Raw genomic sequence first — 26,844 nt, forward strand, 5'->3', positions numbered from 1 at the left:
TAACTATGGTGTCATGAAAATCATTTTGCTATAGTGGAGCTTGATTTCATGTATACACACATACGCACGTGAGAATAAAACTACCTGTCTCCTAGGGTTATTGAACAGAGCTACTAACTACCAGTTGCCATACTCAAAACCTTGGGAATCTCTCCAGAAAGCTTTCCCTTTCCTCCACTGTCCATATCCCCAAAGACACTATGTGCTATTGATTCGATGCCATGAAAGCTCTGCAACATGTCCTTCATTCTCCATTTTCACTAGTTTTGTCTTAGTTTAGATCTTCACCATGTTACTCTGGTTACTATTAATTTATGTCTTGTCAATTTCAATTCCACAAGGCTTATAGAGAATGAGTTCCAGTGACAGGTGCAACAGATAAATATTTGAGTTTCCTGGGGCGCCTGAGTGGCTCAGTCGGTTAAGCGTCCGACTTCAGCTCAGGTCACGATCTCACGGTCCGTGAGTTTGAGCCCTGCGTCAGGCTCTGTGCTGACAGCTCAGAGCCTGGAGCCTGTTTCAGATTCTGTGTGTGTCTCTCTCTCTGACCCTCCCCCATTCATGCTCTGTCTCTGTTTCAAAAATAAGTAAACGTTAAAAAAAATTAAAAAAATATATTTGAGTTTCCTTAGGATTCCTGCATTTCTGCTTTTCAAAGAGTCCTTGCTGCATTTGAATATTTCAGGTGGACATCTTAATTAGGTACAGAGAGTTCTTCAACTCTATACACCTACTATGATTTACTCAGAAGACATGCTAATAACTATCAATACCAGTAAGAACCAAGAGGAATTATAAATGGAGACTAACAGATTCCAGAAAAGTCAACCAAACTCACTTTTACCAGGGAATAGCATCTGAAATGATGAATCCTAAATTTGCATACATGGAGAAAGTTCTATAAAATCCCAGTACTCTATCACAAAATTTATGTGTTTCCTTCTTGGAAAAGTTCATTCCAGATAGGGAGATTTAATCCAGTGAAGATGTCAATTGGCTGCCAAAATTATTTAGCAGAATATTATTTTAATGAACTTTTAGCTTCTCCCCACTACACTAAGAGTCCCTAAGAAGTGCCTCCTGCAATAAGATTCCAAGAATATCTGGAATCCCTAGTCCCTTGAAAATGTAACTCCTGTAAACTAGTAAAAATTTTAAAGTCCAAAAAATACTTACACCAAAGTTGGTAGCAGCAAATCGATCTGAGGCAGAAACCTGTACATTTGTTGCAACTGTTGTGTGAGCATAGAAAGCATTTATATTCGCCAACAAGGTGCTCATGACAGCAGGGACACCAGGGCACATGTATTTAGAAGACAGACATGAAAAGTGCCTATAAGACAAAAACATTAAGCACTTTTAAAACATAAAGCAATTAATTCACATAATGGCATACCCTCTAACGTCAGCAATTAATTCCCCAACTATATCTATGAAAAAAAGAGAACACTCCCACGATCTCTACTAAATGAAAGAGAAAGCAATTTCGGCTTTTAAAAATTTCTCATTCACAAATGTGAAGTGGTTTAATTAGAATGTGATTTGCCACAGGGATGAGTGCATAATTCCTTTCAACTGTGGGAGTTTTGTGTGTACACACGCAAAGTGCACTTTCCAGGGGAATCCAGCACGGTGGGAAAGCCATTATACAGGATCCTCCCCTTCTTCAGCAACTATGCCATCATTTACTTCAGTTCCCGAAATGCTGCATTTTAACCTGAATGTCCTTTATACTTGTATTTCTATCATATTGAAGAAGCAAGGTCTCCCCTTTCACTGCCTATCTACCGAGTAAGTGAATTCAACATCTGACTTGAGTCCAGTTTCTGGGCTTTTGTCATAAAGGAATACCTTCCATAAGCATTTCTGTTTTCTTAGCATTTTGTTACAGCCAGGATCTAATAAAGCAAACAGAAGAATGGTGAGGGCAGATTGAATTATGCCAGCTTTAGGCTTAAAGACCATTCCTTTTAAACCCTGAATAATAGTATCATTCACCGACATCAGAAGCATCAAGTGTTCAATTCTGTTACTTCTCTCAAGAAAAACTGTTTCATTTGAACTATAACAAAAGACGTGAAAACTGAAAACACAGCTTAAGATAAAAATGCACAGATAAAATACTCATGGAAGGAAGAAATTTTCAGTTTGTTATCTGATCCTATTTTGTTCTCATGCCTCAGCAATTTATCCTCCACTTAAGCATCTCTGAGGTCTGTATTATTGAACACAAACACAGAGCGTACATGCATAAATGAAATGCCCTGAATGGCACCTCCAAACAAATGGATGGTCCTAGAAATGGTGGCTTCTCTTAAATTTCAGTCAGGCTACTCACTGAACTCCTCAGGATACTGGCTGATCAAAGTAGGTTAAAGTTTTAAACATGGATCTTTGAGGATTATGAAAAACAAAGTACGCCACAGTTGTTACATGAGGTTTTGCAATTTAACCCTAGAAAGATTAATACTGATTGCTTCTTTTAGGTAAATGATACATATTTTGACTGTATTATACACTAAGTTAATTATAATGCCTATCTATTAAGTATACCAGTGGTAAATATTAATAAAATTAAAAAATTCCTAACACTGTATGTTCTTTTGAGTGATTTACAAACAATTAAATTTGTTAGATCAAGTTAGAGGTCAAGAGTTGTGGAATATGCAATACGTAAATACAATGCTACATGGATGGCATGAGGTAAATATCCATACCTAAGGGAAACAGTAAGAAACTCAAAGACCAGAACTTCATTATCCTGAACATGCATTACTTATTTTTTTTTAATGTCCATTTATTCTTTAGGAGACAGAGAAAGAGGGAGACAGAGAGGGAGACAGAATCCCAAGCAAGCCTCCGCATGGTGAGCGTAGATCCCAAGGCAGGGCTTGAACTTGAGATTATGACATGAGCAGAAATCAAGAGTCAGATGCTTAATCAACTGAGCCAACCAGGCACCCCTAAACATGCATTATATATTTAAAAGGATCCTGGAGGTCACCAGGATGAATAATCTTGTTCGTGGCTTTGAAAAATGGATCCATGCCTCCTAATCCAGCTGAGTTACTTAGTATTTATTTGTGGTAGCTGCTACCCTCTGATTTTTGGGGCTCAATTAGGGTGGCAGCAGTTTGGCAGAGACTTTGAGCAGAAATAAAGGAGAAACGTAATAAATATCCTGCTGAAGGCATTCAGAGTGAGAATTTTATAGGTGAAATTGAAAGTTTTATAATGAAGATGACACAATTATTGAACGTCGTTCACCGCTGTAAGCGATCTGAGGGAAAAATGAGTGTAATATGGGAAGATGGGGGATACAAACAACCAAGTTTGCCTATTTTATACTTTGAGTTGGTAAGCCAATGTTTTAGTGATGAAGATTCTCATTGCTTTTGGGGCCCCAAAGCAGTTTTAACACCACAATGAGAGAGTGATTTTGAGTTATATAATTTAATACAATCCTTGCTATGTACCTATCATTGATGTTAATACATATTATTCATAAAATTATAAAAACAGTAAAAATAATTTCTTTTTACACTTTAAAGTTTTCTTAGAAAACAACTTCAATTTATAGTTAAAAGGTAGGGTTATAATACTTTCTCTTATTAGAAGTGATTAGAAAAAAATGGATTCTAGTGTTTTTCCATCCTTTAATCTTTCCTCCATTTTTTGTATTAAAGGCATCTGTCCATACTACTCTCCCTTCAATAACTACACACTTACTGTAGCTGTGGAATGATTCTTCATGACAGGAATCTAGAGGTGATTAAAACATGCTCCTGGTATAAAATATGCATACCCTAATTGAGAGGCACACACCTTAAACACTAATTTTCTCATCTAAGAGAAAGTGCTGTTCCAGAGTATCTAAAGTTTGGGTGCTATTACTGAGGTATCCACAGGCTAGAGGAAGGTACAAAGCCTGATGGAGGACAAAGCTTCAAAGGCTGAGTTGAGCCCACAAGTGGTGAGCCCACAGAGGATAAGTGAGAGGGAAATGCCTGAGCCAAGGTCTAGGGGATTAGAGTTCATGTAATGGCCATGAAAGAGTGAAGAGTTTAGTGTCCCTACAATTTGGTTCAATAAATATTTATTCGACATATCTAAAGGTGAAGTACCATGTGAGGCACTGGATATATAGTAATGAATCCACTTGCAGACGAATGGGAGAATCAGTCCTATAAGAAATATAATACAACTATGTAAATGTTATGAGAAAGAAAAGCCTAACAGAGTGCTAAGGGACAGTATGTTAGAGTGTGCATATTGTGGTCTGGTGGGTCAGGGAAAGGTCAAGGAAGACTCTTTGAAAAGAGACTGGGCTAAGAGTTAATGCATAACTAGGAGACAGCCAAATCAAGCATAGGGCTTGCTGTCACTGATAGGTAAAGGATGTATTCCAGGGGAATGGAATAGTATAAACTAAGGCATAATAGGGAAAAAAAATACCATGTACAGTGAACCCTAGAAATTTTAGGTTGGTAGATCCCAAATTTCCAAGAGAATATTCTCTGCTAGGTTTGACCAAAACCAAAGTGAGGGTGTGTGTAGGACAGTCTCATGAAATATGTTAGGCAAGTTGGATCTAATTTATAGATCAAAGGACTTTTTCAAACTAAAATTCAAAATCTTAGAGTCAGTGTAAGTAAAAAATTAAAAAAAATTAAATCTCCACGGAACTCTAGCTGTTCACATGGATAGAAAGTGAATTTTTTTAGGTTATTTTCTATTTTGAGAGAGAGAGCACAAGCAGGGGGAGGGGACAGAGACAGAGAGGGAGAAAGAATCCCAAAGGCTCTGAGCTGTCAGCACAGACCCTGATGTGAGGTTCGAATTCACAAACCATGAGATCATGACCTAAGCCAAAATTGAGAGTCAGGTGCTTAACTGACTCACCCACCCAGCTGCCCCATGATTGTTGAATTTTAAATAGATGATCTTGGCTTTGGTGAAACTTTAGTAGGATGGATTTAAAGAAGGTGAGACTAGAGAAGAGAGCTCAATTAGGAGGCTGTACAGGGAAGGGAGGGTGGGTGTCTGAGCTAGGGTAGTAGCTATAGAAATAGGGAGCAGAGAATGAATTTGAAAAACACTGAAAGAAGACAAATGGTCAGGGCATGGTGATTGAGGAGGGCTGAGAGGTAGGGAAGAGAAATGGTTACGCTCCAAGGTTTCAGTGCGGGTAACGGGTACTTTTGCTAAGTGGGCTGAGAACAAAACAGGACAAAGGAATTGTAAGGTGGGAATTATGTGTTGAGTTTGACCTTCAGGTACTTGTAGAGGTTTCACATAGGAATGCCCACCAGCTTATTGGATACTTGAACTGGACAGTTAGATTTAAGGGTCACTAAGTATATTGGAACCAGTCAAAACCATGAGAAAGGATAAGGTCATCCAGGAGGATTATGCAACATAAAAAGAGAAATGTCAAAGTGTGGAACTTGAGAAACACCAACATGTAAGGAACTTGTGAAAGGAAAAAAAAAATAAGTGAATTCTATGACAGGCCAAAGGAAAAAAACAGATGGATTTAAGGAAAGTCAGGACACTGGAATCAGGGAAACCATGGGAATGGGAAGTTTCTTTGCGGGTGAAGGACGATTGATGCTGTTAGGTTCAGCGAGGAAGTCTTACAAGGACAGAAAATAGACTATTGGACTTGACAAACACACTTAATTGTGACCTTAACAAGATCAACGTTAGTGGAGAGACAGGATGCACCAAGAGGAAACAGGATGAAAAGTGGGGAGGTGCCAGCGGTGACCAAGGTAAAGTGGGTCAAGGACAGATTCTGTTGGTCTCAAGCTAAGGAATTTTCACATTCTCATGTGGACTATATGAAGTTGGCAGAGATTTTTGCCAAGGGAACTGACATTATCAGACAAATTTGGAAAGGTGACTCTGAAGTGGTGTAAAGATAAATTCAAACGAGTAGGTATCAGATGCAGAAAAAACAATTTAGGAAGACATAGAAGCAAAAAAATGACATTTTCACTCTGCTTGCAATATGATGAAGCCATTCACATACCACACTAAGAAGTAACAAAATATTTTGTACCTTGAGATAATCTAAAACTCACAAAATCACATTTTCGAATCTCCAAGATATAAAACTTGAATAATTCTTCTATGAAACCTAAACTTTCTAACAAAACAGCTTTTAACCTGATTTTACCCATGTTATATCTGAAAGCTTATTATGACTTCTGAAAATATGAAAGCCAGGTTTGTGTCCCACCAAGAACAGCACAAGAATACCATGTAAACTAGAGAACCTTAGAAATGTTGTGTTACTTTGTTTTGTTTCGTTTTGCCAGTGCTTTTGAAGCTTGACTCCCTCTGTGTGTTTGCTGTAATTAAACATTTCTTTCCTTTTCTAATTTTTTTTTTTCCTTCTTAAGGTCATAGAGAAAGTAAGGTGATTCAGGATTGGAATTCAGGCAATGTAAGTTCAAATCCATATCTCTTAACTGCTAGAGTGTAGCTTTCTCATAATTTATCCTCTTCTCTCTTCAATGTTGTGTATTACTTGTACATGCATCTGTTTCTTTCAGAATATGTTTAGTTCATGCTTGGTTATCATCTTATTCACCCCTCCTCTAGCCTACTGTTTTTCTTGTACAGAGGAGATGACCAATGTTTATTAATGAAAACAAAAGCAAAGTGAGCCAAAGGTATTGGCTATGTAGAGTTAGAGTGTACATTGTATGTGATTGATTACCTTGAGTATGACAGTTTACCAAAACATCTAACTGCTTTGTAAACATTTGTTGAAGTGCCTGGCAGTTAGTGCCATGATGATGACAGTAACTACGAAGGTTAATAGCATTCTGCTTATAACTGCTATATATCTTAAACTTTCCAGAGCATTAGGCATGTATTCGTCTTTGGCAACAGAAATATTTTGCTTTCTGATTTAAATTTAATTGAGATAATTTCTGGGGAACAACTGGAAGTAGCTAGCTGCATATGATTCATCCCTTGAAACTTCCCATGGAAATATCCAAGAAACCTAAAAAAGAATGTGAAGTCATAAAAGCGCTAGAAATTAGGGTACCCATCTAAGATTTCCCAGTACCTGGGAGGACTCTGCCTAACATTAGGGCAGCTGGCTAGATTGAGAGATATTCAGCAGATGACTAAAGTCTAAACTCCTGAAGCGTTAACCTGACAAGACAGATAACAGGAGGATGTTTCTAACAACCATACAGCGTATACCCTGTAAAAGATTGGGGCCTCGGCTGCTGGCCAGCAAGGCTATCAATCACTTCACTATTCCAAGGTGATGGCTTCCCCAGGCAGCAAAGAGCTGTCTCTGTTTCCCACACCTACTCCCTCTACATCCATTAAAGAGTACACAACTCCCAAGATTGTAATACAGCTTGTGCAATAGGAAATAGGTAATGGGATTTGAAGCTAGTTAGAAAAACAGGGCTGGAAGAACACTGGGAACAGTATATCCTGGGAATTATATAAAATCTTTTACATTTTGCTTCCAGCAAGACAAGAATTCACAGGTTGTTTAGATCATCCGGGGCGGGGGGGAATCCAACTCTACTAGTTGGAGAGTCCACCAAGAGGAGCAGGTAAGTATCTTTCACCAATCTAAAGGAGAGCTGCATTTAAATAAAGTTATGGGAAAGAGTACAACATTTTTAGAGGCTTGACTTCCAGTTCAAGGTCTGCAGATGAATGCTGACAGTACCCAGGTGGTTAACAAATACTGATTCCAAAGGAACCCTGTAAGTTGCCAAATGGGCAAGAGGCAAACACCTTTGTATATTATTTTCACATTCACACATGCATGTACACACATGCACACATATGTATAGGCAAAAAACAACCAAAATCCTGGCAGGAAACAGTAGTAATCAAAATGGTACAATGTTATGTCCAGATAGAGCTATAAAATTTTGTCTTTTTAAAAAATACATTTTGTGGGGCGCCTGGGTGGTGCAGTCGGTTAAGCGTCCGACTTCAGCCAGGTCACGATCTCACGGTCCGGGAGTTCGAGCCCCACGTCAGGCTCTGGGCTGATGGCTCAGAGCCTGGAGCCTGTTTCTGATTCTGTGTCTCCCTCTCTCTCTGCCCCTCTCCCGTTCATGCTCTGTCTCTCTCTGTCCCAAAAATAAATAAACGTTGAAAAAAAAATACATTTTGTATTTTAAAAATAATTTACCATTAACATGTTTTATTACCCTTATCAGAAAAGCAGATATATAAAACATATATTTTAAATGTTAATTCAACTTTTACCCTATTTTTTTTTAATTTTTTTTTTAACGTTTATTTATTTTTGAGACAGAAAGAGACAGAGCATAAACAGGGAGGGGCAGAGAGAGAGGGAGACACAGAATCGGAAACAGGCTCCAGGCTCTGAGCGGTCGGCACAGAGCCCGATTTTTACCCTATTATTGATTTCACAAGTCTTTTTGTAACTTAGCATGAAACAAAGCAACCCAATACTTCTTAAAATTTTTATTTGATTGACTTAAGTAAAAATTCTTTATATTTTTCTTTTCTAAAAATACATAAAATTTAAAGTACTATATATAATGTAAAAGTGTATAATCTGTATCACTCTTTAAAGTACTATTGAATAAGATTTTTACAAAAGAAGTCAGCAACAAATCACCAGTAAAATGTTTTTTCTTTCAAAGTTTATCATAGACCTTACTGGTTTCTGGTGAATGAGTAGATGCAAAAGAATTACTACAAAATTACTGTAAAATAGATACTACTTTGATTTCACTAAATAAAATATATCAAGACTTACTTTTGAAGGTATTAATGGAATGATAGTTGCTCATAACTTCCTAAGGCAAAATACAAAGATGAGAATGGTGAAGACTGGACATCAAAGCAGGACAATGAGAAAAACCTAGTATTTCACTTAATGCTACTTTTCCTCCCATTAGTCCTTTACATCAGTTTTAATATCAAATTGTAATAGTTTTTCTTAACTAAAATTGTAAGCAACGAAATTTTCATTGTTTGGTAAAAGGAAAAAGGTAAATAGATTAAGGTCATGAATATGATCCTTTTTAATTTGATCAGAATTACATTGAACAAGTCTCACTATTTCTAAAAATTAAAGATACAGTAATTGCCATCTCTTAGAACTTACATGAAAATGTTCTTCTTAAAACTGGTGACTCAAGAGTTCATCAGTCAGAATACTAAGATTAAAAGTTTAAGCATTTGATCTACCCTATGACCCAGCAATAGCACTGCTAGGAATTTACCCAAGGGATACAGGAGTGCTGATGCATAGGGGCACTTGTACCCCAGTGTTTATAACAACACTTTCAACAATAGCCAAATTATGGAAAGAGCCTAAATGTCCATCAACTGACAAATGGATAAAGAAGATGTGGTTTATATATACAATGGAATACTACTTAGCAACAAGAAAGAATGAAATCTGGCTATTTGTAGCAACGTGGATGGAACTGGAGAATGATATGTTAAGTGAAGTAAGTCAGCCTGAGAAAGACAGATACCGTATGTTTTCACTCATATGCGAATCCTGAGAAACTCAACAGAAGACCAGGGGGAGGGGAAGGGGGAAAAAAAAAGTTACAGAGAGGGAAGCAGGCAAACCATAAGAGACTCTTAAATACTGAGCACAAGCTGAGGGTTGATGGGGGGGTTGGTGAGAGGGAAGGTGGGTGATGGGCATTGAGGAGGGCACCTGTTGGGATGAGCACTGGGTGTTGTATGGAAACAAATTTTATAATAAATTACATATAAAAAATCACTTCCACAAAAAAAAAGTTTAAGCATTTGAAAAAAATGTTTAAGAATTTATATTAATTTTAAAAATTTAAAACACTAAAACTCAGAATTTCCAGGTCACTCTTAGGAGTAAATTTTTTCCCTGGTTGGTAAAAATACCTGTCTTTTTCCAGAAACTGTAACTAGGATTATGGTAAATTACAGATGGTACATTTTGGTATCAAAACAATAGCCTACACTGAACTTGCCTCTTCACATTCACTTTTAACCTAATTGGTAAATGATTAGACAGTTTAACCAAGAAAATCATATGCATCAAGGTACATATTTCTTAGATGGTTGAAGGAAAAAAAGAAAAAGAGACTTAAATTTCAAAGAAGGAAAAGTGTTAATCAGGGTTAATGGCTATACTTCTTGGAAACCTTAAAGAAATGGTCAGCATATTGCTTTTTAGTATGTGGGGAAGATAGAGGGATTTTGGCTGGCCAGTTTAGAGATATCATGGCATAGGCATGATTCATTCTAATACTAGCTCTGATCTGTGACCTCAGAAAAGTAACTTTATCACCCCTAGATTCAGTTTTTCCATCTTTATAATGAAAGAGCAGTTAAAAGATCTGATCTTTCTAAGCTTTACCATGTTTTGGATTTCTGAATACAAATAATAGGTTATGTCCAGTCATATATTACTTCTTCCTACTATCAACATTTAATTCTATTGGAACCCATGGTTAATAGGGATGGCCAGAAAGAAAGGGACAAGGAAATCGTTTTGAAGCATCCTTTGCTCTTTGGGAATTTTCAGCTAAAAGGCTTCTAGGCAACCTTCAATTTGCCAGGAGTCTGACTCTGACTTTCTGTATGCCCCTTCTTTATGTGTGGTTACTGCCAAGGCGAAGCTTCTTGCTTCTAACCATCTCCTTAAAAATCAACTCCTTTTAAAGGCTGTAGTTTCAATGCTACTTACATTATTCTAGGAGAGAGAGGGAAAACAGAATTAAAAGGACAATTGGCCACTTAAAATGACTGAATATATCCTTGCAGCAAACCACCCCTTCAAAAAGCACACCGTCAAATAAAATAGGTCAAATAGTACTACTGTATTGTCTGAAAATGCTAATATTTCCCCACACAGACATGATTGAAAACAATGGATTAACAATGTTTAAATCACCTGACTTTGCTTTTCTAAGAAAACAGGGTTAGTGTCAAACCAATTAAACAAATGAAATTTCAGTTTCATGGGAAGAGTTAGATAGACAAACTCAAAAAGTGATGCTTAAATTGCCAATAATGAGATAGTTTATGGAACGTTTTCAGTTAAAGTGATTGCTACAACATTATGATCCATTAATTCTCAAACATTACTGGCAAAATGTTGGGAAGGTATGTGTATTTCAAATAGCACATCTGTATTCAATTCACTTGCTATTGTTTTGTAGCTATCACGATAGAAAAAGTAAAAAAAAAAAGGACAATCATCTAACTTACCTGCCTTTTCATGGATAATTGTCCCTAATCACATCATCTTGTGGTTTTCAAGGGATCGAAATGCCTTCGATTCAAAAGATCTAAAGATCAATTATTTTTTAATAAGAATAAGAGCAGGGTGATTAGAAAAAAGCACCATAAAGATGACAATGAGTTTTAGACCCTTAGAAGATTTCAGAGAAACAATACAAGATGAAAGAAAAGACTACCTGTATTTCTAATGCTAGAAATACACTAAAATAGTATTTATCACCTTTGCTCCCTAACATTCAAATTAGTATGCATGTCAGTGATTGTATGCATCCTTGTCACTAAAGAGGGGGTCAAACATTTAAGGATCGCTTCTCCCTTGGTGAAATGCATCATAACTTTTCATAGATGCTAGGTATTGCTCAAACTCCATTACGGAGGTTTTGAGTAAGTATGAGGGCAGTGGTGGGAGACAGGAAAGTAATGAAATGTGTAGGGTTTAGAGGAACCACAGAAGTTGAAGAGCAAGTCAGGCTGGGACCCTCAGGCTGACCATCAGCTTTCTCTGACATCTCTTTTCATCTGCACCTGGATTTAGTCCCTTCATGTCTAAGCTGTTTTAGTACTCACATATACTTCAATTATACTGTCTTGTTGTTATTTAATTTCTTCCCCTTTGCTCTAGAGTAGGAGCTCACTGAAGCAAGAGATATCTTTTATCGCTGTATCCCACTGCCCTGTATAACTAAGTCCTCATACTTAAATCCTGAGAATGTGTCTATCAAATAAATGAATTTTATCTTCTGGAATGTGGACTCCATCGAAGACTGGATCTTGACTTCTTGTTTGCTAATATATTCTTAGTGCCTAGAAAACTTCCATGGTAGGCTCTCAATAAATACATCTTACAGGAATGAATGATTCAATTAAGCAGCACTCTATTTAGAAACTAGGCTTATGCCTCAAACGGCTAAAATAGACTAGTGCCTTTAAAAAAAAATGGTATCCCAAGAGTTCTGGTTCAAATATCAATTAGATTAATATGGCTAGTGCCAAAGTCAAGGTTGTTAAGGATACCAAGGTAAAAAACACTGACTTAATGCTTTTCTCATTTGGTGTTACAGAAGCATGACCACGGTTCAGCAAAAGCTCAGATTTTGTGACACACCCTGGGCTTCATTTTATAATAAATGAGACTCCTTAAACACTCAGTTAAAATATGTTTGACAGAAATCACCTCCATAGGGCAATTTAATCCCTGATGCTGACATGCAGTTCCCGGAGTGTGTTTATGGGTGAACAGCAAGTCTGTCAGAACATTTTTAGGAGCATGTACGTTTGCATAGATTGATGTAAAGCATCAAGAACTCCCAAAATTCTCATCATGAAAACAGGCTCTATGCCCAGCATCATGATGCAGAATATGTAAAATAGTGTGCTTCTTGGGAAGGAAAGGTACTCTAATTCTTACTGTCATATGTTGGAAAATTTCCTTTTTCTTTTTAGATGCATTTACCATGTGGGAATATATCCTCTGGGTACTTGACCAAGTGCTTGTCCAAACAGGAAAATTGTAATCCCTTTCTTCTTCCCTCATGAATGCTCCAAAACAAAGGGTCTATTTTTATGAAACACATAGGGCTAATAAATTGTGCCCTCATAGAATGTTTTGTGCTATTAGGAGAGAGCATTTACAATAAGCAGGAGGTACCCTTAGAGGAACGGGAAATTCAGTATTAATGTTCAGATTATTTACCAGCAAAATAGATCCAGCCTCCTTCTTATGAAGGGAAATACACAAGAGGAAAATTTAATAATGTGCAACCAGACTCTCTGACTTAATACACACTTCTCCTGTATTTCTGCTTCAAATCCATCTTCAAAGAAATGGGAGTATGCTTAAAAGAAACCAGACAATGTTACTTAAAAGAGAAGGATTATGAGGTTACCTGGGGATTTGGATCAGCATAAGGAGATTTTAAATATCAAAAGAAGCTAAAATTTGATTTTTATTTCTTATCAAATGGTGTCTAGGAAAGCCCAGAATAATTAAACAGTTTTGTCCTTTCCCAAACTTGTACATGTCCTTACTATACAGACAGGACATCTGTTTCTTTCTTGAAGCTGAGTTCCCCAACTTTGTGTTTTAAAAATTAAGGGAAGGGGCGGGGTGCCTGGGTAGCTTGGCTGGTTAAGTGTTCAATTCTTGATTTCAGTCCAGGTCATGATCTCACGGTTCGTGAGTTCGACCCTCCCCGCCCGCCACATCCCACTTCAAGCTAACAGCACAGAGCCTGCTTGGGATTCTCTCTCTCCCTCTCTCTTTGCTCCTCCCCTGCTCGCTCTCTGTCTCTCTCTCAAAATAAATAAACTTTTTTTTTTTTGTAATTAAGGGAAACACTACTGAGTTAAATTTAACACGGGTAGTTATTTCTAGGTTTTGCTGCTGTTGGTTGGTTGGTTTTCTGGGTCCCCTGAAGCATTGTTTCAAGACAACAGAAAAATACAACTGAATCAATGGGCAACCAATTCAAATATGAACATATAGTTGGTTATTCATAAACTCTTTCTTTTTAAAGTTGCTTTATTCATTGCCCAATAATTTGTTAGGAGTCAAGTTACAATTCAACTGCAGAACTATCATTTGGAAAATACAGTAAAAATATCTCTGAAATATCAATATTTCAATATCCAAATGAAGTATCATTTGGAAAACACAGTAAAAAATATCTCTGTTCTATTTCAACACCTAACAGAAGAATGTCTGACACTTCTCCAAATTATTATAATTAATCAATATGGGATGCTATAAAACACTTAAGTGCAACATGTAAGGTAAAACAGATACCCACACCAGCTTAGTCTTTCCAATTCCACTTTGCATGCTTTTGGCAACTGTGAATTTCTGACATGAAGAGACATATCAGGAGAAGTTGAGAACAAACAACATGTACTTCTGATTCATCCAATTTGAAATATGTACAGCCTTCTATCATGCATCCAGAATTTCTTATAAAGCAGCAATAAAACATATGACTGTTGAATCCAAGATTTCAATTTGTAAACCTTTGCAAATAATCCAAGTACCCCTCTAAATGCCACCATTCTATTATCTCTCTTAAACTTGATTACACATGTAATTATAACATTCACACATTGATATAAAATGGGGATGGGGTGTTTTTCTATAAAACTATTTCAATAATTAATGATAATCAATGAACAGTAAATGAAGTGATCATATTTACACTGGCAGTCAAGATTTTTAGGAGTTAGCGGAATGTCAAACGACATGAATATATCTATTTTTTTATTCTGGTCAGATGGTAAAATTTGTACTGTCAAAGCAAAATTACACTGGACAAAATTAAATAGGCCAGGAAAATTTTATTCAATGGTATGCAATAGAGAAGAGAAACCAGAGCTCAGTCTGAACTCAGCTCCACTGAAATATCAGATGGGAATGTTTTTAAGAGCTGACTTGGGAGGAAGGATGGAGGGGAGTTTTTAAGAGCTGGAGTTGGGGGAATCCTAGCCACCTGTGTTTGAAATTGGCTTTATCCAAAATAAACTATCTCTTATCCTCATGACTGAAGATAGTATTACATCTCGGAGTAAGGAACCTACCCAAATGAGGCTGCTACCTTCCCACAAAGACTGGGAGAGAGGGGCCTATACTCCTTGATGATTACATTTGAGAGACACTTCTCCAGGTTCTTGAGAAAGCTAGTCCTGGGGTGTAAGACTGGCAAGAGACTTTTAAAAAATCTACAATCCAAAGAATTGTAAGTGTTCTAAAGTGAATTATAAGTTTTCTAAAGAGAGTACTGTAAGGAAAGGAAGGTCAGGGGATTCTCGGTTTAAGCATTTAGTAAGGGCCAAGGTGTGAAGGAGGTCAAAGGCCTACAGGCAAGAAAGAAGTTTGTCCAAAGTTCTATCAAGTTGAGGGAAATGTTAAGGCAATCTTGGTCAGTAGTGAAAGCAGAAGAAAACATTTAGTAAATAAAAAATATCATTATCAAATCAAATGTGTAACTAGAAGTAGATACAGTTGATCCCTGAAAAATGCAAGGGTCAGGGACACTGACAGCATATAACTTTTGACTTCCAAAAAACTGATCTAATAGTCTACTGTGACTGGAAGCTTTACTGATCACATAAACCATCATAAACACATATTCTGTGTAATATATGCATTAAATACTACATTCTTGGAATAAAGTAAGCCAGAGAAGAGAAATGATTAAGAAAATCATAAGGAAGAGAAAGTATATTTACAGTACTATAAAAAATCAATAATCAATAGGGAGACCTACAGAATTTGAACTTTTGTTATTTGAGGGTCAACTGTATAATCTATAGCATTGTGTTATCATCTAAGTGCATCTGTCAATTTATTACCAAAATAAGACATTTTTTTTCCTTATGCCTCTCTGCCTTGCTTTCTCACTTTAGACTAGCAGTTGGCAATCTAAGGCCACAGCCAAACCTAGCCCATAGTTTTTGTTTTTAAAATAAAGTTTTATCAGAACATGGCCATGTCCATTTGTTTAAGATCTATGGCTGCTTTTGCATCTGGACTACATAATGGAGCAGTTGTGACAGAGATTGTAGGACCCACAAAGCTAAAAATACTTACCCTGTGGCTCTTCATAATTATGAGCTCAAGTATGGGTCACTTGATACAAAATAAGGTACCCAAAAATATTTTATTGTTACTGTTTACTTAGGTTAAAAAATAAAAGTGATAAAATGAATAAAGGATGATTCTCCTCTTTTAAACTATCGAAGTTGCATTTTTATTGTGCTCATATTACCTTACCTAGTAAGTTATTCTCAATTATGCCCATTGACATGGGACAGAGCAGATGACAAACTCATAGACTCCATTACGGCTGCCCAAATACAAAATAGGTTGCCTCAAAAGGAGTGTGCTGTCACTCTATGTGAACAAGCACAGGGATGATGACCATCAGTAACAGATTCAGTAGCAGGTCTTCTGGTTTGGAGAGAGGTTCAGTTGCATGACCTCCTACTTCCTTTTCACCTATATAATCTTTAAGTCTTTATTATTTAACATGAGGACATTCTGTCAAATAAAAAAGCATACTTTTATTCAAAAAATTTTTTAAATGTATTCTTACACATGCTGTTCTATAATTATGACTGGTGATTAAATGCTAGGAATAGTAAACCCTGAAGGAGACCACTGATTTTGGTCCAGTCTACCTTCATCATTCAGATGGGTGAAAATGACTGATTATTTGGGCCCACATCAATTTGATTGTTGTGAAAATATGATCTAATCAATAATATAAAAGAACAGTTTTTTTTTAATATCTATACATAAATACCTATATATACGGTATATATCTGAACAAGATGCATTTATACACTTAGATCAGGTTTCAAAAGGTGAACTGTGGGCAAGAAACCCAATTCTGAATGCTTACTGAAACTCCTCAGTAAGGGTTATGTGTCTGTGTGGGTCACTTCTGTAGAACAACATTTATTGCAGTGTGCGGGTGTTCTCAATAAATCTTCATTTGGCTGAACTAGTAACACTGATATAAATATAGAAAGGAAGTATATATAGCCTACTGTTTGGGTCAAGACACTGTAATGGCTCTGGATGTGGCTTTGACACTAATAGACTTTGTAAAGTTGGACAATGCACTACAATCATAAGGCTTTAATTTCCTCAGATATCAAATAAGGCATTGGTTCTTCAACTTTAGAATTGATGAGAAGTATCAGGAGGGCTAAATTCCCAGATTGTGCTAACAATGTTCATCAATGGACCACACTTGGAGCACAAAATAAGGTTTGGGAAGATGGTGGTAGTGAATTACCAAATCCTTAACACTTTACAGCTATGAGAGAGTGGCCAGCATCAAATGGGCACATTCAAATGTAATTGTGTTTGGAATCAAAATTTCGTTTGAATGAGAAGAAAAGAAATGAATGTTTTTCTTTCTTTTTAGATTTCAGAGCTTTTCAAACATGTACCTGTTCTGTAGTACTTACGTCATAGCTTGATAAATGGATTCAATCCCGTAACGCATGGCAAATTCATCGACTATTTCTTGGGAAGCATCATCAAAGAAAACCTTCCAGGCTTCCTCCCCTTTGACCTCTGGTATTTTCACTCCACCATTAGACTTCACTTCAGTCAAGTAATGGAACAGATTCTAAAAGTAAGTGGTTTTCAATTGTTCGTAATTCCTCAGAATAGACCATAAATATGTAACTGTAACTTTCAGTAATTTATATTTGCATTTTGATGGCATCTAATGTTTCATTAGCATATATAAGCAATAGGAACATATTGAGTTTTTATCCTAGCTCACCTCGTATTTATGCAAATTGATTGTATTTCTGCCTAAGCCTACACGGAATCAATGATTCAAATGTTTTTCATACATACCAATTCATTTTAGAAGGAAGTAAAAGTTTTGCATATAAACATTTCTACATGCTAGAGCATATTTTACACTCATGGGCTCCAAGTAAATTATAGAGCCCTGGATGAATAACATGATTTTGGCTGTTGATACAGAATTTTAGTATGTAAAGGGCTTTGACTATGAAATGGTTGGAGTCAGAGCAAGGAATTGAGGTTAAAAATGAATGAGAAATTTTTAATGAAATAAAAATCACTACACATATTTTCTTTTTGCTTCTAACAAGTTTTGGGAACTACCTGCTACATAGATGCAGCTTAGGTCACTAAAGGACCCTTTCTTGGATTTCAGGTCTTTTTGGTTCGTGGACTAGCAGAAAAAGACTCTGAAAAGCAAAGTACAATGCTATTCCTCATATTCCAAAAATTCTCTATCCAATCTTTCAGGCTAGAGTTGGCTCTCCATCTTGCCAGTTTCACTGGTTTGAAAACTGAACCACCTTTTTTGAAGGAATATCCATAGCCAGGTGGTAATCAGAAAATTAAGCCTAGGCCCTTTATATAATTATGTGTAATATGTAAATGACTTAAATACTGCTCCCCATTCCTTCTTTGGTAAAATGGAGGTGCAAATAATTACACATATAAATTTGCATAGATACATTTAGGAAAAGTTATTAGCAAAGACCAAAGATTCTTTCACTTATCTTTTCTATCTTAGGAAGGTACTTTCCTCTCTACCTCTCTGAACATGGGAAAAGTACATTCCTCAGTTTTACCTCATATTTTTCGATACACAGGACAAGTGCCATTTGTATCAGAGAAAGGCTCTGGGGACAATTTTAGGCTCTCAGACACAAAGCATCCAAGAGAAGTCCAAGATTATACGTCTGTATATCTATACTGAGGTCAATCTGCCCTTTGGATTCAAACTGGGTTGTATCAACCTCTAAGTCAACTGTTTAGATGGGTATATTCTCTACTACCCTTGGGTGGTAACTACATTTGATATTCTCCATTGCCGACTTGTCTGTGGAATGGGTAATTAAAATGGAGGATGGTTCAATATATATTGAAGCTTTATGTAATACTCAGAAAAAGAAAAAAAATCATTGATTACATTGGCTACCAAAAACCATTGATGCAACGTAGTATTTCTAATACTTCCAATTAAATCTTTAACAAAATCTGCACATTAACTCAGCATTCTCAAAAATAATCATATTTGGGTCCTCTCTTGCATTACTAAAGTACTATATGTTTAATGCTTCCAAAATATTTATCATTACTTATTTTTTTAATGAATACTTTTAGTATTTTTCTTCTTCCTTGCTCTACTTATTCATCATTATCTTATTGTCTTATTTGTTAATACCTGCCTCATGTGTTTGTTCTAACTCTCATTAGAGGATATCTTCTCACCCTTCAGAGAGCAATACATGGGACATATGATACCCTTCCACATCACGTGTTATTGTACAGGGTCAGAACTCCAGGAACAACTTCACAAACCTAATTCAATTATATTTTTAAACAAAATACCTTGTTGTATGATCCATAAAGTACTATTTCTTTTCTAGATTTTATTATTAACACAATTCAATTGACTTACCTCATGTAAACATGTATATTGTATATGATATGGGGCAACCTTCTCCTCTCCTTTTATCTCCACATTGATTTTCAATCTTATGGCCCCAGATACAGCTGACTTATCTGTCCGTTTCTCTGATAAAGCAAAAAAGTAATTGGTGACTTTTGGAAATATCATATTTTTCATAGAACTTTTCAAAAGCTTAAAAAAGGCTTCCATTTCTAAAAGCCACTTTTCTAGGTCAGGTTTGATTATTAACAACCCATTATGATTCTTGGAAACACAATTTAAAATACTGTGCCTATTATGTGACTAATTGTCAAATGGTGTTATAGATCTTCAAACAAAAAAGCTTACTCAGAAAACCCTACCATTCTGATACAAATTTCTGTGTACTCAATCAGTTTATACAATGAAATTAATTATTTGGCAATTAAAAGCAAGATAATTTAAAAGTACAATTAACCAGAAAACTATTTTTTCTAAAAGCTTTCTCTTCTCTATGCTTGAAAAGATGAGTCAAAGCTCTAACAAAAAGTTTATTAATAGTTTTCTCATCATTGATTCATAAAGACCTACTAATTCCTAAAGGCCTCCTATTTATTTGGATGGAATCAATATGAAGTAAATTCAGTCCAATAATGTACATGTATGTTCGATATGAACTGATCAGTAGATTTAAGAGAAAAAAAGCACAATCACAAAATTCCTAGAAGGTAAATGTACACAGGGGACCTACGTTTGACATCTACTTTATACATGAAATAAAAAGAGGCAAGCTGATCCATTTCACAAATAAAACATAAAGAGGTAGAGTGACAGAGAAAGGTAAAGACTTCCTGACCCTCTTTCTAAGCATAACGGTTTTTAGTCATAAAAGACACAGTTAACCCACGAAGCCTGTTTTCTTATAGTGGAATATCTGCTGACTTTTCATTGTTAATATTCAGTAGTCATTATGTTATAAAGATTCTTCTCTTAGAAGTGCCAGGATCATAAGAGTTTCTCTGATTGGCTGGGAGATAGTTGATTCTCAATAAATATTAAAGTTGCCTGCTGGGCCAAAAGAAATCTAAATCCTGGAATCTTTTAGTCACAGACCTCTGTCCAAAGTCCCAGCCAGGGGAGCAATTCTGGTTCTTTGATTTTTTTTTCTTCTTCTTTAAAATAATTTTTTAACCATTTATTCATTTTTGAGAGACAGAGCGTGAGTGGGGGAATGGCAGAGAGAGGGAGACACAGAATCCAAAGCAGATTCCAGGCTCCGAGCTGTCAGCACAGAGCCTGATGTGGGACTGGAACTCACAGACCGAGAGATCATGACCTGAGGTGAAGTTGGATGCTTAACCAACTGAGCCACGAGGCACCCCTGGTTCTTTGTTTTTAACTATAATCATCCCAACAGATCATGGGACACAGGTTCTGCTTAGATGCTCAGAGCTTTTGGTCAAGTCCTTCCATGCATGGTAGAATCAATTCCATGTGAAGAAAAAGGAACATTGTACAAAAAGAACAAATAAGGTACTTAGGTGGATTGAACCTACTGAAGGATTTTACACAAATTCAAAACCTGTCCTCAGCCTCCCTCCCTTTCTTCTTCTTCCTCTCCTAAAACTCCCATCAGCAATGAGGGCACAAACATACAAACTGACGGTAAACACGCAAAGACTTCCCTGTCCTGTTGCATCATATTTTCCTGCCCACCAATGAGAGGACAGTTCCAGCATAAGAGCTTAAATAGCTGATTTTTACTGATTTTACAATAGCTCATTCAAGCTCCTTGGCAAACTATATATTCACATCAAAAGACATTTGACAGGAAGAAAAGAACATCAAAAGAATTGCTCTTTTGTCAAAAGAACAATTTAAGGAATTTGTTTTGAATTCAAACTGCTTCATAAGGCCATGTTTATGAACTACAAAACAAAAAAAGGCTATGTATAGGTAAACTACTTTACAACACAAGTTGTGAGTATTGCACAGAGCTAACGGCCTGAAGGTTACTCTTGCCTAACATCTCTGTTTTCATATAGAAAGTTGTCTTATAGTATAAACAAGATACAGGAGGATGAGCACTGTAACTGAGTTAAAAATTGCATCAATAATGTAGAAGCAATGAGTTTCTTTACAAAAGATTTCTTAAGGGGCACCTGGGTAGCTCAATCTGTTGAGCAGCCTACTTCAGCTCAGGTCAGGTCAGGATCTTGCTGTCCATGAGTTTGAGCCCCGCGTTGGTCTCTGTGCTGACAGCTCAGAGCCTGGAGCCTGCTTCAGATTCTGTGTCTCCCTCTCTCTCTGACCTTCCCCCACTCATACTTTGTCTCTGTTTCTCAAAAATGAATAAATGTTAAACAATTTTTTTAAAAAAGGAAGATTTCTTTAAAATGTATTTTGATATTGGGTTCTTAGTCTAGCTTGAGTAATTTGTGTCCAGATATATTATATATATTTCTTCCTTTAAAATTATTATATAATTTAGTTTCATTAATTGTATGACTTTATCCCTTTACTTTTTCAAATTTTACATTTCTTGAAGTATGTGTGTTTTCAAAAAACCAAAAGCACTCTGATTTTCTACAATATATCGATATCCTGAATGGAAACTCTGTAATCGGGGACTGTGTAAAGTCTTCTTGGATTCACAACCAGCCCTTAAAAATTTAATTAAAACATTTCAGATGATATGACTAAAACATTTTGAATCTGGCAATCACCAGTTTGTTCTCTATATTTATAGATCTGAATCTACTTTTTTGTTTATTCTTTTGTTTTTTTTTTTTAATTTATTTTTTATTTATTTTTGAGATAATGCGAGAAGCAGAGTGCAAGCGGCAGAGGGGCAGACAGAAGAAGACACAGAATCCGAAGCAGGCTCCAGGCTCTGAGCTGTCAGAGCAGAGCCCGACTCGGGGCTCAAACTCAGCAACCATGAGATCATGACCCGAGCTGAAGTCGGAAGCTTAACTGACTGAGTCACTCAGGCACCCCAATTCTTTTGTTTCTTTACATTCTATACATGAGTAAATGGGGTTGTGGGTATGGGCAAAATAGGTGAAGGGGAGCGGGAGAAACAGGTTTCTAGTTATGGAATGACTAAATCATGCGAATAAAAGGTACAGCACAGGGAATATCACTATTACAATGATATTGTAATAGTGTTGCACGGTGATGGATGGTAGCTACATTTCTGTGAGTGTAGCATAACATACAGAATTGTTGAATCACTATGTTGTACATGGGAAACTAATGTAGCATTAAGTATTGACTACAGGCAAAATTTTTTAAAACACATATTAAGGATCATGTCCTCTATAGAAACTGAGCTGATGCATATATTTTTATTATTATTAAATCAGCACGGATGATTCTCGGTTATTATTCAATTATTGTAAAATTCAAATTAAAACTTCATTTAATTTTTGGTTCCATAATAAAATTTCACTTAAAAAGTCATGCCAACTAAACATATTCTCAATATCTTTATCAACCAAGGAAATATAAGTCCACACATAATTTGGCTTTGCCAACTAGAGACTACTTTTATATCATCATTCAAAAGATAACCAAAATATACTTTTTATTTATTACTGAAATTTCATTAAGGGAACAAAAAAATAAATCAAAGAGCAAAAAGTCATATGTATCTTTTTCCTGTACATTTGGCAAAGGTTTTGAAGCTCTATTTATGAATTAAAATCTAGAATGGGAGATTTTCCCCCTAAAAGACACCCAATTGATTTTTTGAAAGCCTTTCTCTCTTTATCTCAAATTTACCAACAACTTTCAATAATACTGGACTGAAATAAATATTTCAACAGAATGTTGAAGAACATTGATTATTTTTACTTATATGGGAAGATAACACATGCCACAGGTATTCTGAAATTTTATTTAACTGTTTTTTAAGTAGATTTAAAAATAGTCACCTAAGTTGTACCAGACATCCATCTCTCCACTCAGGGTCCTCACTTCTACAATTGTTTGTCCCAAAAAATCATCTGACTCCTTTTTGAAATGCTGCTTGACTCTGGATTTAATGTCATCATCTTCATCCCACACTCTGACTTTGATTCGATCTGTGGAGTTATGGCACTCACTGAAAATAAATGTGGATAAGTTAACCATTAGTAACTGCTCTAAATGGCATTTGATGTTAGCAACTTATTTTATATATACTTTCTTAATGTTTAGTTTTGAGAGAGAGAGAGAGAGAATGGGCTGGAAAGGGGCAGAGAGAGACAGAGAGAGACAGAGACAGAGGATCCGAAGCAGGCTCTGAGTTGTCAACACAGAGCCCAACTGGGGGCTCAAACTCACTAATGGTGAGATCATAACCTGAACCAAAGTTGGATGCTTAACTGACTGAGCCACCCAGGTGCCCTGCAACTCATTTTAAATCTGTCTAATCCAGAAAGGCATTGCATATTATCTAATAAAGGAGATTTCCCACCGACATAGTCCATCTAGAGGATGTTGTGGGTGTCAAGGATATTGAAAAATATTGCATTAGTTAAGCAATAAGGGGAAATCACATCCTATTCCATCATATTTCCTTTCACTGAACTAGATATAATCAAATATGGGTCAAAAATCTTTGGTGTATTTTCTCTATATTTCCTGTTTGCAATGGTCGTCTAGAACAACATAGGCATGCTCAAAAAATACTGCACCATCAACATAAAGCCATTGTTATAGATGTGAAGAAAATGGATGTCACAGAGTAAAAATGAGGCTACAGTTATGTGCAAGTACTTAATAAACTAAAAATCCCAATAAGTGTATAAGATATTATTAAACCAATTAGCATTAAAGCAAAATCCTTCTGTTTTTAAGATGAAACTGCACACTTTAATCCATTCCTCATTTTCAGGTTTCCTCTACCTACTCTTGTTGAAGCCCACACATACTATGTTAGTGTTGCCAACACATATCATGGTGTTTCCTGACCCTATGGCCTTTGTATACACTTTTCCCTATGCTTCTCTGCCTGCTAACCAATCAATCTTTAAGCATCAGCAGCTAGTCACCTGTTCTCTATAACTGTTTTTGTAGCTATTGGTCCAGTTAGGATCATCAATGATGATCTCCAATTTGTTCTACACATGCATTCACTCTAGCATAAGGATCTTCAACCTGGGGTCAGTGAATGAATTCTTAACATACAAAATATATAAAGAGCTTATAAATCCCAAAACCTCAAAAACAAATAATCTAGTTAAAAATGGGCAGAAGACATGAACAGGCATTTTTCCAAAGAAGATATACAGATGGCCAAGAGACACATGAAAAGATACCCAGCACCACTCATCATCAGGCAAATGCAAATCAAAACCATAATGAGCTATCACCTCACATCTGTCAGAATGGCTAAAATTAACAACACAGGAAACAACAATGTTGGCAAGGATATGGAGGAATGGGAACCCTCTTACATTGTTGGTGGGAAGGCAAACTGGTGCAGCTACCCTGGAAAACAGTATGGTGGTTTCTCAAAAAGTTAAAAATAGAACTATGCTACTAAGATCCAGCAAATGCACTAGTAGGTATTTACCCAAAGGATACAAAAATGCTGATCCAAAGGGGCACATACACCCTGATGTTTATAGTAGCATTATCAACAAGAGCCAAATTACGGGAAGAGCCCAAATGTCCATCAACTCATGAATAGATAAAGAAGATGTGGAATATATATACATATAATGGAATATGACTCAGCCATTAAAAAGAATGAAATCTTGCCATTTGCAATGATATGGATAAAACCAGAGAGTATTATGCTAATAAAAATAAGTCAGAGAAAGACAAATACCATATGATTTCACTCATATGTGGAATTTAAGAAACAAAACAAATGAATATAGGGGATAAAAAAAAGAGGAAAATCAGAAAATAGACTCTTAACTATAGAGAACAAACTGAGGGTTGCTGAAGGGGAGGTGGGCAGAGGGGATAGGTCAAATGGGTGATGTATATTAAGGAGGGAACATGCGATGAGCAGTGGGTATTGTATGTAAGTAGTGAATCACTAAATTCTACACCCAAAACTAATATTACACTGTATTTAACTAAATGAAATTTCAATAAAACTTGAAGAAAGAAAAAAAGAATAATAAAATGACTTCATCTTTATTTTCTTTCAACTATGAGCATAAACAACTAACCAGAGCAGTGTCATCAATACCTGTAAGATTTTATTACTAATAAAACCACAGATATTTACATGTAGCATCACGAGTAATGACTGTAATATTATTTGTAACTATTATTTCCCCTACTAAAAGTATTCTTCAAAGTAATTGATTTTCTTTTCAATTCCATGTATTTTTTTTCAGGCATTTACAAATACATGATTTTGAAAACAGTCCGTAGTTTTCACCGGATTGCCAAATGGACTAATGGCATAAAACATACTTAAGGTCTCTTGACAGTATGCTCTCTCTTCCATTAACCTATGAGGCAAAATCATACCGTACATTTAAGAATAAAGTTTGGAATACGACATGGCAATGTGAAAATTATAGCCGCACTATTTCTATGTAAAGTAAGAGTTTTTTACAAGGAGCACTCTGGAAATTTCTGGATTTTTTTTTTTATTGTTAACTAATGTTTAGGGGCACTAATGGCATAAGATGGGTTTGGCCAGGGATTTGGACACCTTACCATCTACTGGACAGCCTGCATGATTTGAAATGATACAAAAGTATTAATTAAAATGTAAAATCCATTGAAGATCACCTCAGTTTGAGATTTTATTTTTTATATAAAAGCACCAACTCTTTTGCACATTTTAAGATATTGAAATTTCCAGTGCACCTGGGTGACTCATTCAGTTAAGCATCAGACTCCAGCACAGGTCACCATCTCATAGTTTGTAAATTTGAGGCTCATGGTCGGGTGCAGAGCCTGACTGGGACTCTCTCTCTCTCTGCTCCTCCCCTACTAGCAACCTCTCTCTCTCAAATTACATCAACTTTTTTTTTAATGTTTATTTTTATTTTTGACAGAAAGAGAGACAGACAGACAGAAAGATATACCATGAGGGGAGGAGGGGCAGAAAGAGAGGGATACAGAGAAGCCGAAGCAGGCTCCAGGCTCTGAGCTGTCAGCACAGAGCTTGACATGGGGCTTGAATCCACGAACTGAGAGATCATGACCTGAGCTGAAGTCAGATGCTTAACCGACTGAGCCACCCAGGTGCCCCAAAATATATAAATAAACTTTAAAAAAAGTTTTAAAATTTCCTAGAAAACAGCTAGTATGTAAATCACCAAAAGCCAAGTTTATTGTTGTTGCTGTTCTGAACTTTACCAAGAGTTGTTTTCTGCTTTGAGAAATTATATTACCGGTGTCAAAATCACTTCAAGTATTTGAATCAAAGTATTTGTATCAGTCTGCAGTTGAAATAGTTACATATATGCTAATTCTACCAACAGATGAAAGCATACATCTACTACATTATGTGTTCCAGGGTACTTGTGTCTGATCCTTATATATTAAAATACATTTTTCTTTATATCATAGTTGGAATATTGGAATATTTTTTGACATTATATTGATAAAATTGCATATTATTTTGTTTCAACATAAAAATGTCATCATGAATTATATCATATAAAAGGGGTCATTAGGACTAATACTGTTG

At 36.1% G+C, this 26,844-nt stretch overlaps 1 protein-coding gene across 5 annotated transcripts in view; it reads right to left on the minus strand.

Annotated features, from left to right (window-relative positions):
- UNC13C (unc-13 homolog C) overlaps positions 1 to 26,844 on the minus strand; it is a 599,100-nt gene that overhangs the window by 274,243 nt on the left and 298,013 nt on the right. For all 5 annotated transcript variants that reach the window (XR_008299165.1, XM_027067285.2, XM_053223997.1 and 2 more), the window contains 4 exons: positions 23,129 to 23,298; positions 19,221 to 19,336; positions 17,233 to 17,396; positions 1,177 to 1,333 (listed from right to left, as the gene is read on the minus strand). Coding sequence is in view for 4 of the 5 variants with exons in the window: in XM_027067285.2 (XP_026923086.1) it covers positions 1,177 to 1,333; positions 17,233 to 17,396; positions 19,221 to 19,336; positions 23,129 to 23,298 (607 nt within the window). In the remaining variant the exon portion in view is untranslated. The remainder of the gene's footprint in view (positions 1 to 1,176; positions 1,334 to 17,232; positions 17,397 to 19,220; positions 19,337 to 23,128; positions 23,299 to 26,844) is intronic.

The sequence above is a fragment of the Acinonyx jubatus genome, chromosome B3, assembly GCF_027475565.1.
Source record: "Acinonyx jubatus isolate Ajub_Pintada_27869175 chromosome B3, VMU_Ajub_asm_v1.0, whole genome shotgun sequence".
NCBI lineage: Eukaryota > Metazoa > Chordata > Mammalia > Carnivora > Felidae > Acinonyx > Acinonyx jubatus.